Source organism: Lissotriton vulgaris, chromosome 7 (genome assembly GCF_964263255.1).
Source record: "Lissotriton vulgaris chromosome 7, aLisVul1.2, whole genome shotgun sequence".
Classification (NCBI taxonomy): domain Eukaryota; kingdom Metazoa; phylum Chordata; class Amphibia; order Caudata; family Salamandridae; genus Lissotriton; species Lissotriton vulgaris.
The window spans coordinates 1254830469-1254848615 of NC_141695.1; the positions used below are offsets into that span (position 1 = coordinate 1254830469).

At 48.6% G+C, this 18147-nt stretch overlaps 1 protein-coding gene across 1 annotated transcript in view; it reads right to left on the reverse strand.

The window, feature by feature from the left end:
- The window catches only part of LOC147703341 (uncharacterized), a 52040-nt gene that overhangs the window by 19431 nt on the left and 14462 nt on the right, over positions 1 to 18147 (reverse strand). The window contains exon 4 of the mRNA XM_086931783.1: positions 217 to 339. Coding sequence (XP_086787909.1) covers positions 217 to 339 — 123 coding nt within the window. The remainder of the gene's footprint in view (positions 1 to 216; positions 340 to 18147) is intronic.

Sequence of the window (18147 nt, forward strand, 5' to 3'; positions counted from 1 at the left end):
TTCAGATACTCTGAGAGAACCATCTGTATAACCCTGTTAACCATTCAATCGCAACACTGCTAGTTTCCATACCGGCTGCAGATCATGATGGAACTATCTGGAATATCAAAGTTCTGACTGAATGATCAGATGTAATTCTGCTTTGCCCTGAAGATTCTGAGGTTTTCCAAGACTGAGTGAACGATGACCATCTGTCGGTGAGAACCTGTTGCTTACCGAGTCCGTCAAGATGCTATCCAGAGTGTCAGCAGTCACCAACATGTTGCTCATTGTCACCTCCCTTTGAGTGATGGTAGTATACATACAATGTACAATGGCTAGTTCCTGCAGGAGTGTTAACTGGAAGAAAAAGTAAATTTCATACATGTGATTACAGAATCAATCAGGAACGTATTCACAAACAAAAACATACTGCAAAATGCTTATCCCAAAACCTTTGTCTGAAGACCTCTGCCTCCACCTTTCTTATCTTTACTACGAGATCTTTGCCCCACACATACAACTATAATTTTTTACTACCCGTAGTAGGGATGGGAGTGAGTGACTGGAAAACAGGTAATAGTTATTACTAAATGGGAGAGCTTTAGGTAAAGGTAGATTGGGTATATAAATATACATTAAAAACCAAAGGTTATAGGGAGGTTACAGTTAGGTTCAGATTTTCCACACTCAAAACCATAGAAATTCCGCAGTTATAGCTCGATTCATCTCAGGTAACTATAACTTGTGCCTAAGGTAATTATAATTCAATCCCGCCATGAACTGTTATCTCATCAACAATTTGACAGCAAAAGTTGCACTGCTCTTATCAATAATGTCAGAGAAGATGTCACGAGTGAAGTAAAATGTGAGGTGCATGGTGACCTTGTGAGTTCTAGTTGCCTTAAAGCACAAGGTATAGTTACTCCCCATTAGTAACAGGGCCGGGCCATGGGGAATGGGGTCTCTAGGGCTTCAATCAGCCCGGGGAGGGGGTCTGCGTGCCCCCTCACCCTTCTTACCTATATCTGTACCCCAGAAGATGGGGTCCGAGGCTGAAAACGGTAAGGGGCCTATGTGCTGCCCTCTCAATATTTTATAAAGCTGGGCACCGAGAAATGGGGACATCAGGGGTGGCTCATCCTTGGGAAGTGGGCCACGTACGCCCCTGACCTATATGCATATACAAAAATGAATGTGCCCTCAAGTAATACAACTGGTGCTATGTAAAGCGCTTTGATACCCGATTCGGGTCCAGTTCGCGCTATATAAAACTCTGTAAAAAAAAAAAACATGGGACCTTACCCGCCCAGGGAATTAAAGAAAACAAGCACAGGAGACTGTACTTGTTTATTTTTTTTTGATTTGGCCACAGATCCTCTGGAAATTCAGAGAAAAATTTAAATCTAAACATTTTTGCCCAAACACGGTTACCTGGGGGCCCCCGCAACCAGTCCTAGGGGGTCAGAGTATTCCTACCCTGCCCCATTGCATTTTTTTCCAGTTTTTTTTGTGAGTCGGGCCAAGTCCTGAGTCCCAAGATGCCTACCACTACTTTCTAGTAGTAGTGTTGGCAGCCAATCAGATCTCACTATGAGAATTGTCGGATCTGCAGACCCTCTGCGTCTCTATATATACATATTTGTTTTTCTTAAAAACTACTGAACAGATTTAAAACAAATTACGAGAGCATGCTTTCTGCCAAATTTGGTGTAATTCCATTCAGCAGTTCGGGCTAGAGTCACGTTCAAAATTCCTATGGGAAATTACTTGAGGAAAAGTTGTTTGGGGTCCTCCTACCTAATGGCAACTGCCAGTAGGTGATTTAAAAATATATGTAAATAAACAAACAAAGGATCCCTATACTCTCAGTCCTTCTTGCAATGGTTGTCTCTTCGGATTTCAAGCCGTGCAGTGTCTCTGGCCATTTTTTGTTGCTCAAGTGAATATGGAGAGTGGATAGATCTATAGATAGATCTATTATTCACTATAAAAACAAAGGTTACAGGAACGTTATAGTTAGGCTCAGATTCCACTTATACAAAATCTGATCTAACTATAACTAACGGGCCCGCAATGCACTGTTTATTACCTCACATATTACATCTCTCATGACATGGTCAGTGACATCACTGAGGACAACACTAATGACATTATCCACAAAACTACTCACACACCCTCTCACACTCCTATATAACCTCTCATGCACCCACTCACACACCCACACAATCACTCACAGACCCATACAAGTACTCACACAACCACTTACTCATCAATAAAGCCACTCACACACCCACTTATAGTGAAGATTCGTCAAACTACGCCAAAGATATAAACAAGTTACAAAACCTTCTTCCTATTGAAACATGGTCCAATTGTCCAAACTATAACTACCTACTGGCGTCATAAAATCATATGTTTATAATATAGTAAAAACTAGGCTTAACATTTTTTAAAGAAATACGAATGTGTCAACAGTAACAATACATTATATAATCTCATGCATCACATCAAGGTTAATCAGGTCTAGATTGTCTTGATCTCAAAGCAGCATGTAGAAAGCATGAAACAGCAAAAAGATAATGCTTTATCATCAGGAGCTGCAGATACATAAGTGCCAGGTATCCTTGTGAGAAGTTCAGAACTTTTCAGTAACGTTAAAAGGAACTGCTTCATAGGCAAGCTCAAATATTTGCAAAACAAAATGTAGGGTAGCCTGTGGAGACATATTGTTGCATCCACAGTGCCCGAAGTGCCTGAAAGAGACTGACCACTAGTTGTGGCCAAAAGATGATGTAGCACGTTAACCTTGAATCGTACCAACAGAAATCTATCCCTTTCATTAGATAGGAGAGAAAGGAAAGCTCCACGCCCAGAATAGTTTTTAAAAATAAATGCCCCTATACAATGGGTTTCACAAGCTCAATGTGTTCATGTTGTAATAAGGGACTTTTGAGAAACAAGTCTCTCACTCTTTTGAGTTCCAGGGGGTATATGGAGTAATAATTGCAGTATATGTTCACACAACCCATGCTGGTAAAAGCTGCCTTCACATAAGCAATCCAAGGGATTTAATGCATGTTGTCAAGGGTTAGACAATCAGACAAAATCAGTCTATTTAGTTGGCATCCCTCCCCAGTCTATATCTTGATCCAGCACAGCAAGGGTCTGAGAGCAACAAGGTCACCAATGTACTTTGTGGACCCGCAGAATACACCTTAAAATGTATTTTCTGTGAGTTCAATTTTATCGACCATCATGTAACCCCATACATCACTGTCATATAGCTCCTTGGAGATGCACTTGGACTAAAAAAACTGAACTAGAGGGTCCAGTCACCATGAGCCCAACCTCTGTGCAACGCTAGCTACAGTCCCCGTGGTCTTGACCAAACCACAAGTCTTACCCTCAACTAGGGGTTTAAAACTCATATTAGCATCAAATAGCACCAGCAGGTAAGAGAAAGCTGGGACCTTACCCAGGGTATGACTCCCCACCTTGAAGGTTTTGAAACTCTCTCCGCAATTTGGGCTTTAAATATGATATGCTCTACCCTGCCTGTCTATGAGTTGAGTCAATGGGAAGCCTCGCTCCTTTGACAACCCAGCAGAGGCAAACGACTTTTGCAAACACTTTGCTTTCAAGTCCTCCTCTTCTAGACAGAACACGCTACAAAGTACTGGATCACCGACTCCTGCTCCTTAGTCCCCTTAGTGCTGATATGGCCTGCAGTATTCGGATTCTCCCTCAAAATAGGGACTATTTCTAGATAACACCTGTGGACTGCCTCAGACCGTATGCTTTGCTCATCATTGCCTTCTTATTACTTTTTCCATACAAATGCTGTTTATGTGTGGTTGATTATTCCTTTCTGTTTCAGATATTTCGCTAGGAACGGGCCACACCAAGCAAACACGTCAACTCTCCCCCATGGAGTACACTGCAGTAGCCTCATTGGGATTGTTTAGTTCTTTGTTTCTCCTTTTCGGGGCTTTATTGGATGTTTTCCTATATAGTGGGGGTGGGGGAGGGGGGGGATAGGTGTGGGCCCTTTTTGCTTTCTCTTCAGTTTTGTATTTGTTTGTTACCCTTTGCACAACAGGTACACTATATGCCAGCTTATGACATGGCGCTGTTCTTTTCACGCCTGTTTACTCTATGCCATCTCAGAAAGGGCCTGGAGAGGTAATAGACATTACTTCCCTTACATGAAAGATATGTGGCATCAATAATCCACGTAAAGGTAAACAAGTCCTCTCATATCTGTCGCGACATAGCCTTCCTTCAGGAAACACGTCTCCTACCCAATGGCGCCCAATCATATCCGACTACTTGGGGCCCCCCGCGCTATTTCTCCTGTCACGGCTCCTATTCCTGTGGATTCTGCCCCCTCATACATAAACAAAAACAACAGGTGATGGACCGAATGTGGATCAATGTCACACACTCAACCCAGTCCAAAGGTCTGGGCCCAAATCCATCGTTTTTTTGCACTCCACACCACCCCGGGTTAGACAATGGCGATATGCAAATCAGCTCTGACCCTGTGCCCCATGGGAACAGTCCAGTCCGAACTACAAAAGCCATGTCCTTCCCAGAACGGAATCAAGCATCCGAGGACCGGACCGGTTTCGAGGTAACACCTCTCATCAGCCCGGCTAGCTTGACTCCAGTGGTGTGGAGTGCCTGGGACCCACGTCTGGGCATCCCCAGCGCACTTAGGGCGGAATTTGCAAAAACAACAGGTGATGGACCGAATGTGGATCAATGTCACACACTCAACCCAGTCCAAAGATCTGGGCCCAAATCCATAGTTTTTTTGCACTCCACACCACCCCGGGTTAGACAATGGCGATATGCAAATCAGCTCTGACCCTGTGCCCCATGGGAACAGTCCAGTCCGAACTACAAAAGCCATGTCCTTCCCAGAACGGAATCAAGCATCCGAGGACCGGACCGGTTTCGAGGTAACACCTCTCATCAGCCCGGCTAGCTTGACTCCAGTGGTGTGGAGTGCCTGGGACCCACGTCTGGGCATCCCCAGCGCACTTAGGGCGGAATTTGCAAAAACAACAGGTGATGGACCGAATGTGGATCAATGTCACACACTCAACCCAGTCCAAAGATCTGGGCCCAAATCCATCGTTTTTTTGCACTCCACACCACCCCGGGTTAGACAATGGCGATATGCAAATCAGCTCTGACCCTGTGCCCCATGGGAACAGTCCAGTCCGAACTACAAAAGCCATGTCCTTCCCAGAACGGAATCAAGCATCCGAGGACCGGACCGGTTTCGAGGTAACACCTCTCATCAGCCCGGCTAGCTTGACTCCAGTGGTGTGGAGTGCCTGGGACCCACGTCTGGGCATCCCCAGCGCACTTAGGGCGGAATTTGCAAAAACAACAGGTGATGGACCGAATGTGGATCAATGTCACACACTCAACCCAGTCCAAAGATCTGGGCCCAAATCCATCGTTTTTTTGCACTCCACACCACCCCAGGTTAGACAATGGCGATATGCAAATCAGCTCTGACCCTGTGCCCCATGGGAACAGTCCAGTCCGAACTACAAAAGCCATGTCCTTCCCAGAACGGAATCAAGCATCCGAGGACCGGACCGGTTTCGAGGTAACACCTCTCATCAGCCCGGCTAGCTTGACTCCAGTGGTGTGGAGTGCCTGGGACCCACGTCTGGGCATCCCCAGCGCACTTAGGGCGGAATTTGCAAAAACAACAGGTGATGGACCGAATGTGGATCAATGTCACACACTCAACCCAGTCCAAAGATCTGGGCCCAAATCCATCGTTTTTTTGCACTCCACACCACCCCGGGTTAGACAATGGCGATATGCAAATCAGCTCTGACCCTGTGCCCCATGGGAACAGTCCAGTCCGAACTACAAAAGCCATGTCCTTCCCAGAACGGAATCAAGCATCCGAGGACCGGACCGGTTTCGAGGTAACACCTCTCATCAGCCCGGCTAGCTTGACTCCAGTGGTGTGGAGTGCCTGGGACCCACGTCTGGGCATCCCCAGCGCACTTAGGGCGGAATTTGCAAAAACAACAGGTGATGGACCGAATGTGGATCAATGTCACACACTCAACCCAGTCCAAAGATCTGGGCCCAAATCCATCGTTTTTTTGCACTTCACACCACCCCGGGTTAGACAATGGCGATATGCAAATCAGCTCTGACCCTGTGCCCCATGGGAACAGTCCAGTCCGAACACAAAAGCCATGTCCTTCCCAGAACGGAATCAAGCATCCGAGGACCGGACCGGTTTCGAGGTAACACCTCTCATCAGCCCGGCTAGCTTGACTCCAGTGGTGTGGAGTGCCTGGGACCCACGTCTGGGCATCCCCAGCGCACTTAGGGCGGAATTTGCAAAAACAACAGGTGATGGACCGAATGTGGATCAATGTCACACACTCAACCCAGTCCAAAGATCTGGGCCCAAATCCATAGTTTTTTTGCACTCCACACCACCCCGGGTTAGACAATGGCGATATGCAAATCAGCTCTGACCCTGTGCCCCATGGGAACAGTCCAGTCCGAACTACAAAAGCCATGTCCTTCCCAGAACGGAATCAAGCATCCGAGGACCGGACCGGTTTCGAGGTAACACCTCTCATCAGCCCAGCTAGCTTGACTCCAGTGGTGTGGAGTGCCTGAGACCCACGTCTGGGCATCCCCAGCACACTTAGGGCGGAATTTGCAAAAACAACAGGTGATGGACCGAATGTGGATCAATGTCACACACTCAACCGAGTCCAAAGATCTGGGCCCAAATCCATCGTTTTTTTGCACTCCACACCACCCCGGGTTAGACAATGGCGATATGCAAATCAGCTCTGACCCTGTGCCCCATGGGAACAGTCCAGTCCGAACTACAAAAGCCATGTCCTTCCCAGAACGGAATCAAGCATCCGAGGACCGGACCGGTTTCGAGGTAACACCTCTCATCAGCCCGGCTAGCTTGCCTCCAGTGGTGTGGAGGGCCTGGGACCCACGTCTGGGCATCCCCAGCGCACTTAGGGCGGAATTTGCAAAAACAACAGGTGATGGACCGAATGTGGATCAATGTCACACACTCAACCCAGTCCAAAGATCTGGGCCCAAATCCATCGTTTTTTTGCACTCCACACCACCCCGGGTTAGACAATGGCGATATGCAAATCAGCTCTGACCCTGTGCCCCATGGGAACAGTCCAGTCAGGGTCAGAGCTGATTTGCATATCGCCATTGTCTAACCCAGGGTGGTGTGGAGTGCAAAAAAACGATGGATTTGGGCCCAGATCTTTTGACTGGGGGAATGTGTGACATTGATCCACATTCGGTCCATCACTTGTTGTTTTTGCAATTGCCGCCCTAAGTGCGCTGGGGATGCCCAGACGTGGGTCCCAGGCACTCCACACCACTTGGAGTCAAGCTAGCCGGGCTGATGAGAGGTGTTTCCTCGAAACCGGTCCGGTCCTCGGATGCTTGATTCCGTTCTGGGAAGGACATGGCTTTTGTAGTTCAGACTGGACTGTTCCCATGGGGCAACAGGGTCAGAGCTGATTTGCATATCGCCATTGTCTAACCCAGGGTGGTGTGGAGTGCAAAAAAACGATGGATTTGGGCCCAGATCTTTTGACTGGGGGAATGTGTGACATTGATCCACATTCGGTCCATCACTTGTTGTTTTTGCAATTGCCGCCCTAAGTGCGCTGGGGATGCCCAGACGTGGGTCCCAGGCACTCCACACCACTTGGAGTCAAGCTAGCCGGGCTGATGAGAGGTGTTTCCTCGAAACCGGTCCGGTCCTCGGATGCTTGATTCCGTTCTGGGAAGGACATGGCTTTTGTAGTTCAGACTGGACTGTTCCCATGGGGCAACAGGGTCAGAGCTGATTTGCATATCGCCATTGTCTAACCCAGGGTGGTGTGGAGTGCAAAAAAACGATGGATTTGGGCCCAGATCTCTTGACTGGGGGAATGTGTGACATTGATCCACATTCGGTCCATCACATGTTGTTTTTGCAATTGCCGCCCTAAGTGCGCTGGGGATGCCCAGACGTGGGTCCCAGGCTCTCCACACCACTTGGAGTCAAGCTAGCCGGGCTGATGAGAGGTGTTTCCTCGAAACCGGTCCGGTCCTCGGATGCTTGATTCCGTTCTGGGAAGGACATGGCTTTTGTAGTTCAGACTGGACTGTTCCCATGGGGCAACAGGGTCAGAGCTGATTTGCATATCGCCATTGTCTAACCCAGGGTGGTGTGGAGTGCAAAAAAACGATGGATTTGGGCCCAGATCTTTTGACTGGGGGAATGTGTGACATTGATCCACATTCGGTCCATCACTTGTTGTTTTTGCAATTTCCGCCCTAAGTGCGCTGGGGATGCCCAGACGTGGGTCCCAGGCACTCCACACCACTTGGAGTCAAGCTAGCCGGGCTGATGAGAGGTGTTTCCTCGAAACCGGTCCGGTCCTCGGATGCTTGATTCCGTTCTGGGAAGGACATGGCTTTTGTAGTTCAGACTGGACTGTTCCCATGGGGCAACAGGGTCAGGGCTGATTTGCATATCGCCATTGTCTAACCCAGGGTGGTGTGGAGTGCAAAAAAACGATGGATTTGGGCCCAGATCTTTTGACTGGGGGAATGTGTGACTTTGATCCACATTCGGTCCATCACTTGTTGTTTTTGCAATTGCCGCCCTAAGTGCGCTGGGGATGCCCAGACGTGGGTCCCAGGCACTCCACACCACTTGGAGTCAAGCTAGCCGGGCTGATGAGAGGTGTTTCCTCGAAACCGGTCCGGTCCTCGGATGCTTGATTCCGTTCTGGGAAGGACATGGCTTTTGTAGTTCAGACTGGACTGTTCCCATGGGGCAACAGGGTCAGAGCTGATTTGCATATCGCCATTGTCTAACCCAGGGTGGTGTGGAGTGCAAAAAAACGATGGATTTGGGCCCAGATCTTTTGACTGGGGGAATGTGTGACATTGATCCACATTCGGTCCATAACTTGTTGTTTTTGCAATTGCCGCCCTAAGTGCGCTGGGGATGCCCAGACGTGGGTCCCAGGCACTCCACACCACTTGGAGTCAAGCTAGCCGGGCTGATGAGAGGTGTTTCCTCGAAACCGGTCCGGTCCTCGGATGCTTGATTCCGTTCTGGGAAGGACATGGCTTTTGTAGTTCAGACTGGACTGTTCCCATGGGGCAACAGGGTCAGAGCTGATTTGCATATCGCCATTGTCTAACCCAGGGTGGTGTGGAGTGCAAAAAAACGATGGATTTGGGCCCAGATCTCTTGACTGGGGGAATGTGTGACATTGATCCACATTCGGTCCATCACATTTTGTTTTTGCAATTGCCGCCCTAAGTGCGCTGGGGATGCCCAGACGTGGGTCCCAGGCACTCCACACCACTTGGAGTCAAGCTAGCCGGGCTGATGAGAGGTGTTTCCTCGAAACCGGTCCGGTCCTCGGATGCTTGATTCCGTTCTGGGAAGGACATGGCTTTTGTAGTTCAGACTGGACTGTTCCCATGGGGCAACAGGGTCAGAGCTGATTTGCATATCGCCATTGTCTAACCCAGGGTGGTGTGGAGTGCAAAAAAACGATGGATTTGGGCCCAGATCTTTTGACTGGGGGAATGTGTGACATTGATCCACATTCGGTCCATCACTTGTTGTTTTTGCAATTGCCGCCCTAAGTGCGCTGGGGATGCCCAGACGTGGGTCCCAGGCACTCCACACCACTTGGAGTCAAGCTAGCCGGGCTGATGAGAGGTGTTTCCTCGAAACCGGTCCGGTCCTCGGATGCTTGATTCCGTTCTGGGAAGGACATGGCTTTTGTAGTTCAGACTGGACTGTTCCCATGGGGCAACAGGGTCAGAGCTGATTTGCATATCGCCATTGTCTAACCCAGGGTGGTGTGGAGTGCAAAAAAACGATGGATTTGGGCCCAGATCTTTTGACTGGGGGAATGTGTGACATTGATCCACATTCGGTCCATCACTTGTTGTTTTTGCAATTGCCGCCCTAAGTGCGCTGGGGATGCCCAGACGTGGGTCCCAGGCACTCCACACCACTTGGAGTCAAGCTAGCCGGGCTGATGAGAGGTGTTTCCTCGAAACCGGTCCGGTCCTCGGATGCTTGATTCCGTTCTGGGAAGGACATGGCTTTTGTAGTTCAGACTGGACTGTTCCCATGGGGCAACAGGGTCAGAGCTGATTTGCATATCGCCATTGTCTAACCCAGGGTGGTGTGGAGTGCAAAAAAACGATGGATTTGGGCCCAGATCTTTTGACTGGGGGAATGTGTGACATTGATCCACATTCGGTCCATCACTTGTTGTTTTTGCAATTGCCGCCCTAAGTGCGCTGGGGATGCCCAGACGTGGGTCCCAGGCACTCCACACCACTTGGAGTCAAGCTAGCCGGGCTGATGAGAGGTGTTTCCTCGAAACCGGTCCGGTCCTCGGATGCTTGATTCCGTTCTCGGAAGGACATGGCTTTTGTAGTTCAGACTGGACTGTTCCCATGGGGCAACAGGGTCAGAGCTGATTTGCATATCGCCATTGTCTAACCCAGGGTGGTGTGGAGTGCAAAAAAACGATGGATTTGGGCCCAGATCTTTTGACTGGGGGAATGTGTGACATTGATCCACATTCGGTCCATCACTTGTTGTTTTTGCAATTGCCGCCCTAAGTGCGCTGGGGATGCCCAGACGTGGGTCCCAGGCACTCCACACCACTTGGAGTCAAGCTAACCGGGCTGATGAGAGGTGTTTCCTCGAAACCGGTCCGGTCCTCGGATGCTTGATTCCGTTCTGGGAAGGACATGGCTTTTGTAGTTCAGACTGGACTGTTCCCATGGGGCAACAGGGTCAGAGCTGATTTGCATATCGCCATTGTCTAACCCAGGGTGGTGTGGAGTGCAAAAAAACGATGGATTTGGGCCCAGATCTTTTGACTCGGGGAATGTGTGACATCGATCCACATTCGGTCCATCACTTGTTGTTTTTGCCCTCATACATAAAAGCAGCCCCTATTTCCTCCATAAATGTCATTCGGACCCGAATGGATGCTATTTAATCCTACAAGGCAGCCTCACTGCCAAACGAACGAGTTCTATTAGTCAACATATACGCCCCGAACACTGAGAATCCACAATTCTTTCAGGAGTTTTATGCCAATATGGGACATGCAGATGCCAACTTTGCTCTTGTGGGTCGGGATTTCAACATGGTACATACTCTAGGATTGACTCTAGTACCCAGCTGAGTGGTTATCCCCAATCATGGGAAGCACTCCACCTTATATTGCAGATGCTTATGCTCTACAGGATATTTGATGTGCTCAACAGCCATCCACACCTGGTTATACCTTTTACTCTGCCCCACATGATATTTTGGCATGGCTAAATTATTGGTTCTTATCCGCTAATGTTTCACTCTGGACTACAAAGGTAAACTTCTACCGCAAACTCTATCAGATCATAGCCCTGTTCTCCTAACCCTACAGGTCCCCTATGGATGTAGGTGAGAGAGTACCTTGAGTATCCATCACTAGGCTCTACATGATCCTGTCTTCTGTAGCGAACTCCTTCATTCCATCGTCCACTACTTCACAATGAACTCGGGCATGGTCTCCACACAGGTAACCCTCTGGAAGGCCTTTAAAGCATATATCCGTGGGGTGTGCATATCCAAGCATCTGAGTATCCTATGAGATACCCACTCCCAACCGCAATGCTTTTAAACCTCCAAGGTGTAGACTTAAGTGCCTCCTAAGGCGGCGGCCTCCAACTACATTGACGTTTAGTATTGTTCACTGAATTTCGCCATCTGGCTGATAGGGAAATCGCATATCTAGGGAAACACACTAGGGCTCCGTGCTATGGTGAGGGGGCGCGCCCGACCGCCCTCTTGTGGGGATAATCCACCTTAATCGCCTAGTTAGTTATGTCGATGAATTACGCACCGTCACTGAGTCCTCTGTTTTTGTTGGAGAAGATGTTCTGGCAGAGGTCCCAATGCTATTATGAACTCCTTTATACATCCTGCATGCCTGACAATGCACCAGAGATCCCATCATACTTGGTGGAGAGCACCATAGGTCTGGCCCACTGATGGCCAATGACAATTTTTTAGCAAGATGATTTTTTGCTAGGAGGTCACCCAGGTGATCGACTCTTTAGACAGGTCCAATGGCCCTGGCCTCGATGGCCTTATGAGAGCTTTCTATAAAGCTTTCAAACAACAAGTCACCCACATCTCCTTGCAGTGGTCAACAGGATCTCCTGCCAAACACCTGCTGTAGTTACCCTATTGGATGCCTAAAAGACGTTTGACCCCTTGGAGTGGCCCTTCTTGAAAGAAGCTCTGATCAAACTGGGAATCCTCACCGCACTCATCTTCTTGGTCATGTTCTTATATCCTAATCCTGTGGCACGCATGGGAGTCAATGGCTCCCTCATGGATTTGTTCCCTATATTGAGGGGGACTAGGCAAGGCTGCCCTTTATCTCCTCTCCTCTACATTCTCTTAATGAACCCTTTGGTCTGCCACCTTCTGGAGCGCCACATACATGAGGCTCCCGCAATTCATTTTTAAAAATATTTTCGGCCGGAGTCACGCTGGGTGTGAAAATCCAGACCCCCCAAAAAATGCTCTTTTGGCCCTGTGGGACCCTCTGATCAGGCCTATGCGGTCAGGGTACTTTTACCCTGCCACCTTTTCTTCTTTTTTAATCGTTTTTCTTTCTCCTCATATCAAGTGACAAGATGGCTGTCAACACTCCCTGATTACAAGTGTTGGCAGCCAATCAGAGGCAAGCTCCACTGTGGCACTTACTGGATGTACCGAGTGGACTAGTTGGACCCCACACTGAAAAAAACATAGGTTTCAGGGACGTTATAGTTAGTTGGAGATTTCACTCGTACAAAACCATAGAAATAGTCACTCATGACATCATCAGTGACATCACTGATGACATCACTGATGACGTCTCAAATATTCCATTGGGCATACAAGTCACACAGTCCTTAAAATAACAAACTGAGATGTCGGTTCACCATCTGCCTACTGGCTCAACTACTGTCTCCCGATTGGATAGAAAATAGCCAATTGTGACATTAAATTGCTTACATTCTCATGGTTCTGCCTATGTCGAACATTTACTTTTGCCACACTGATGAAGGCTGATTGCTGAAACGCGTATGTGGCCAATTTATTTATTTATTTGATTTATATAGCGCACTATAACCCAGAGGTCTCTAAGCGCTTTGTCAGGGTCCGCTAGGCTCTCAAACTCCTTCACTGGCTCCCCATAAGGGAGAGAATCAAATTTAAAGCCTTGTGTCTTGTGCACAAAACTTTGAACAACCAAGGCCCCCCAGTCCTTCGCAATTTTATCACCCCTTACATAGCCACTAGATCCCTCCGCTCCAACGCAGAAAATCTCATCAACATCCCAAGATTTAGGAAAGTCCGTTCAGGAGGAAGACGTTTCTCGGTACAAGCGGCCCGTCTTTGGAACTCTCTTCCTCGTGACCTACGTCTTGAACCTCAATATCTGCGTTTCAGGAAATTGTTAAAGACACATCTTTTTCCCTAGTTCCTTTGCCCTCCCCGTGAACTCAGCCTCGGTCCTCAGTTTTACTTTTTTAGGGTTCTCTAGCGCTGGGATACCTCCGGGTGACTATGCGCTTTATAAAAATAAATAATAATAATAATAATAATAGGCGATTCAGAAGGATACAGCTGATTGCCGATTAAAGACAACCCCACGCTTGCTGGAAGAGCACAGTTTTTAATTTATTTCGAAAAGACAGTAGCTTAGTTTCTTTCCGCAGTTCCAATGGCAATTTATTCCACAGAGCTGGGAGTGTGTGTGAGAAAGCACGACCTCCCACAGTAGCCAGTCTACAACGTGGTTGAACAAGGAGGGTAGCTTTTGCAGATCTGAGCAACCTCTCCGGTCTGTAGGGAGTCAGACGTGATTTCATGTAGCTAGGTGCCCTACCATAGAGGGCTTTATGAACAATACATAGCCCCTTAAACATTAGCCTCTGCTTGACTGGCAACCAATGTAGTTCACGCAAGAGGGGAGATGCATGAGTGTTCCTCGGCTTTTTAAAAATGAGTCCGGCGGCATCGTTCATGACAATCTGCATTCTATTTAAAAGTCTTTGTGGTAGTCCTATGTACAACGAGTTGCCATAGTCCAGCCTGGCTAGAATCATAGCAGAGACCGCACTCCTCAGGGTGGAAAAGGACAACAATGAGGAGACTTTCCTGAGTTGTCGGAGGAGGCCGACGCAGGTGCCCACTACAGCTGTGACTTGTTTTTTCATGGACAGTTTACTGTCCACATGGATGCCCAGGCTCTTAACCACTGCAGCCGGTTCCGGGGGCATACCCAGCTCCCTAGGCCAAAATTGATCACTCCATGGGTTGCCAGCGATGGTAATTGGCAACACCTCGGTTTTATCCGGATTGATCTTTAGGAAGTTCCCGGACATCCAGTTAGCTGTGCTTCTCAGAATATTTTGCAATCTAGCAAAGGCATCCTGGCTATCATCCAATTGGATGATGATTTGGGTGTCATCCGCGTAGTTATACACCTGGCAGTCCATTTGATTGAGCATTAGAATCAGAGGCTGTAGATATATATTGAACAAAAGGGGTGACAGAGCAGACCCTTGCGGTACTCCACAGGTGATCGATGTTGCGGTGGAAAGCAGGTCACCTAGTTGCACTCTCTGCATCCTCTCTTGGAGAAAGGATGTGAACCATGCATGTGCTGTGCCCTGGATGCCAAAATCCCTCATCCGCGACAATAGTTGTTCATGACACACGGTATCAAATGCCGCGGAGAGGTCCAGCAGCACCAGGGCACCCAGAGTTTTCTTGTCTGCTCTGTTCCTTAGCTCATCTACAAACAAGAGCATGACAAGCTCCGTGCTGTGGTTCGCACGAAAGCCTGCCTGATTCGGCTCTAACAGCATGTTGCTTTCCAGGTGTTCTGACAAAGTGGTGAGAACGTGTTGCTCCAGTACTTTCACCAGGAACGGCAGCTGGGAGATTGGTCTGAAATTTTTCAGACATTTCACGTCCGCCCCGTTTTTTTTGGCAGGGGGATCAGCCGAGCTTCCTTAAAGGAGGCAGGCACTTGTCCTACCTGTAAAAATAGATTTAGGAGGCTCAGCACATCTTCCTCTCTGCCAGGGAGTGCAAGTTTAAACACTTCAGGTCGGCCCGGATCCGACCTGGAGCCCGACTTGACCCGCCCCATAAGAGAAGACAACCTCTCCTTTGTAATCAAGGGTAAGGTAGATAATGGAGTTATCACTGGCGTTCTAACTGGCATGACCTGCGGCGGGCAGTCAATCTTGGGGGTCGCCGTGATTTCAGTGACAAGGTCAGTAATTTTGTTAGTAAAAAAGTCCTGAAATTTTTGGAAATCTTCCTGAATAAAGTCCGGAGTCTGTTCCTTATTTTTCCTGAGCTCCGTGAGGACTCGGAAGACTTCTTTCTGGGAATTCGTTGCAGTTGTAATCCTCTCCTCAAAAAACTCGGTCTTCCTAGCTAAGATCGCTTGCTTATAGCTAGTGAGTGCCTGTGTATATCTGCTCCGAAAGTCGGAACTATAGTCCTTACGCCAGGCTCTTTCCAGTTTTCGTAGCCCGCGTTTCTTCTCTCTAAGTGGTTCATTATACCACGGGGCCCCTCGTCCTCTGTCCACTAGGTTCATCCTGCGGATTGGTGTCACTCGGTCCACGGCCTTCGTGAGTCATCCATAAGTTCCCTGCAAAGGAACTCTGGATTATCTGTCCGGTTGTTAGGGGGGGGGGTTGGTTCGAAGTAGATGTACCATTTTATCTCCATCGATGTTTTTCCACTTCCTAACTGCCTTCCACCCTCCTCTAGTCGTTGCTGTTTGTTTGTCCACTAGTAGCTCACCTCTCATCAAATGGTGATCGGACCATACACATGGCTGGGCCGTTACCGCGCCCTGCGCAGGGACTGTCATCCAAACCAAGTCTAGGGTATGTCCCTTGGCATGTGTCGGGCCCTTCACTTGTTGAACCAGATCCAGTGAAGTTAGCGCCTCCTCAATCTGTAACGCCTGACCTTCTTTCGGGACCTTTTCCCAATGGTAATTGAAGTCACCCATTATTATTATTAGTGTGTTTTGTAAAGCGCGCAGCGGCCCCAACGGGGCATCCCGGCGCTGGGAGACTCTGAGAACTAGAGGGACAGGTCGGAGGTACCAAACTAGGAGGAAAAAAGAAGGGTTTTAAGTGATTTACGAAATACTGGTTCTGTCTGGCATATGCGAAGAGCTAACGGAAGCTTATTCCAGTGCTGGGTGGCACAGACCTCAAAGGTTTTTCCACCAGCACGGGAACGCTTAAATCGGAGAGTTTGTAGGAAAAATAAGGAGTTGGAGCGTAGTGCCCTGGATTTGGCATTAGGGCGAAGAGTATTTTTCAGATGGGCCGACCCATTGCCTTTAGATGCACGGAATGCCAGCGTCATTGCTTTAAATACGCATCTTTTCGCAATGGGTTGCCAATGCAGTTTACGGAGGTGGGGGGAGATATGATGTCTGGCAGGAATTCTCTCCACCAGCCGGGCGGCGGCGTTTTGAACCGTCTGCAATTTGTAACACAGGCCTGCTGTGATACCAAGATAGAGGGCATTGGCATAATCAAGATGGGATATGATTAATGCCTGGATCACAGTCTTGCGGCATTCCTCCGGCAGATAGTTAATAAGCCGTTTGATTGTTCTGATTTTGGCAAAGCATGAGGCTGCGACTCTTTGTACCTGGGTATCGAAGCTGAGATGGGTATCCCAGCGTACTCCTAGGTTTTTCACCGAGTTTTTAGGCGTGGGGGCCTGGCACAAGTCTTCAGGCCACCACAGGCTGGCATCCAAGGGAGAAGGAGAGTTGAAAAACAGAATCTCCGTTTTACCTGCGTTGAGACGGAGGGAATTAGCATCCATCCAGTTGGAAATGTCTCTTAGGCAGGATTTCAGCGGGTCGAAAGCAGATGCAGAAGGGGTATCGAACGTGAAAAGTAGCTGGATGTCATCAGCATAAGATGTAGATTTGATCCCAGTCTGGGAGATCAGCTTAGCCAAAGGGGTGAAATAAACATTAAACAAAAGCGGGCTAAGGGAAGAACCCTGTGGGACTCCCCATTTAAGTGGCCTGGCAGAGGAAGTGAAGGGAGGGGTAAAGACTTGCTGGGTGCGATTAGACAGGTAAGATGACAGCCACTTCAGAACAGAGCCGCCTAGCCCTAAGTCCTCCAGCCTTCTCAGCAAGATCTTATGAGAGACAGTGTCAAATGCTGCTGAAAGATCCAGCAGCACTAACACCGCCCTCGACCCTCGGTCAAGCGTCCATCTCACAGAGTCGGCCATTTCAATGAGGGCCGACTCCGTGCTATGGCCCGACCTGAAGCCATGCTGGGAGACATGAAGGAGCCCATTGGTTTCGATGAAACTAGCCAATTGGGAATGAACCAGCTTTTCCAAGACCTTGGCTGGGGCAGGCAGGAGGGAGATGGGCCTGTAATTACTGGGGAGGTCAGGATCTAAATTGGGTTTCTTCAGAATGGGGACTAGGGAGGCATGCTTCCATTTGGTAGGGAAGCATCCTGTACGGAGTGAGTCATTCCAGATGTGATTTAAATATGGGTTAAGTAGGGGTGCCAGTTTTTTGTATTCCTTGGCAGGCCAAGGGTCGTTAGGGGAGCCTGATTTACATTTAAGGAGCTCAATCATAGAATCTGCTTCCGATATTACCGCGAATTCAGTCAGAGAGAGTGGCGATGGTATGAGAGGAGTGGATCGCTCGTCGTCTCCTTCTGTATTAGAAGGGGGAAAGGATGTTTGGATGTTCTCAATTTTGTCCTCAAAAAATTGAGAAAGCTTGTTGCATAATGCCTGTGAGGCGGGCTGGGATCTGGTCAACGCAGCGGGGTCTGTGAAGGATCTAACAATGTTGAAGATCTCCCTGGCTCCATTGCTGGCGAGTTTTATTCTGGAGGCCAGGAAGTCCCGTTTGTGCTCCTCTATCATTCTCCGATAGTCTTTGAGGGCAGTTTTATAGATGACTTTACTGTCCGGAGAGTAGTTCTGTCTCCAGCGGCGTTCAAGAGATT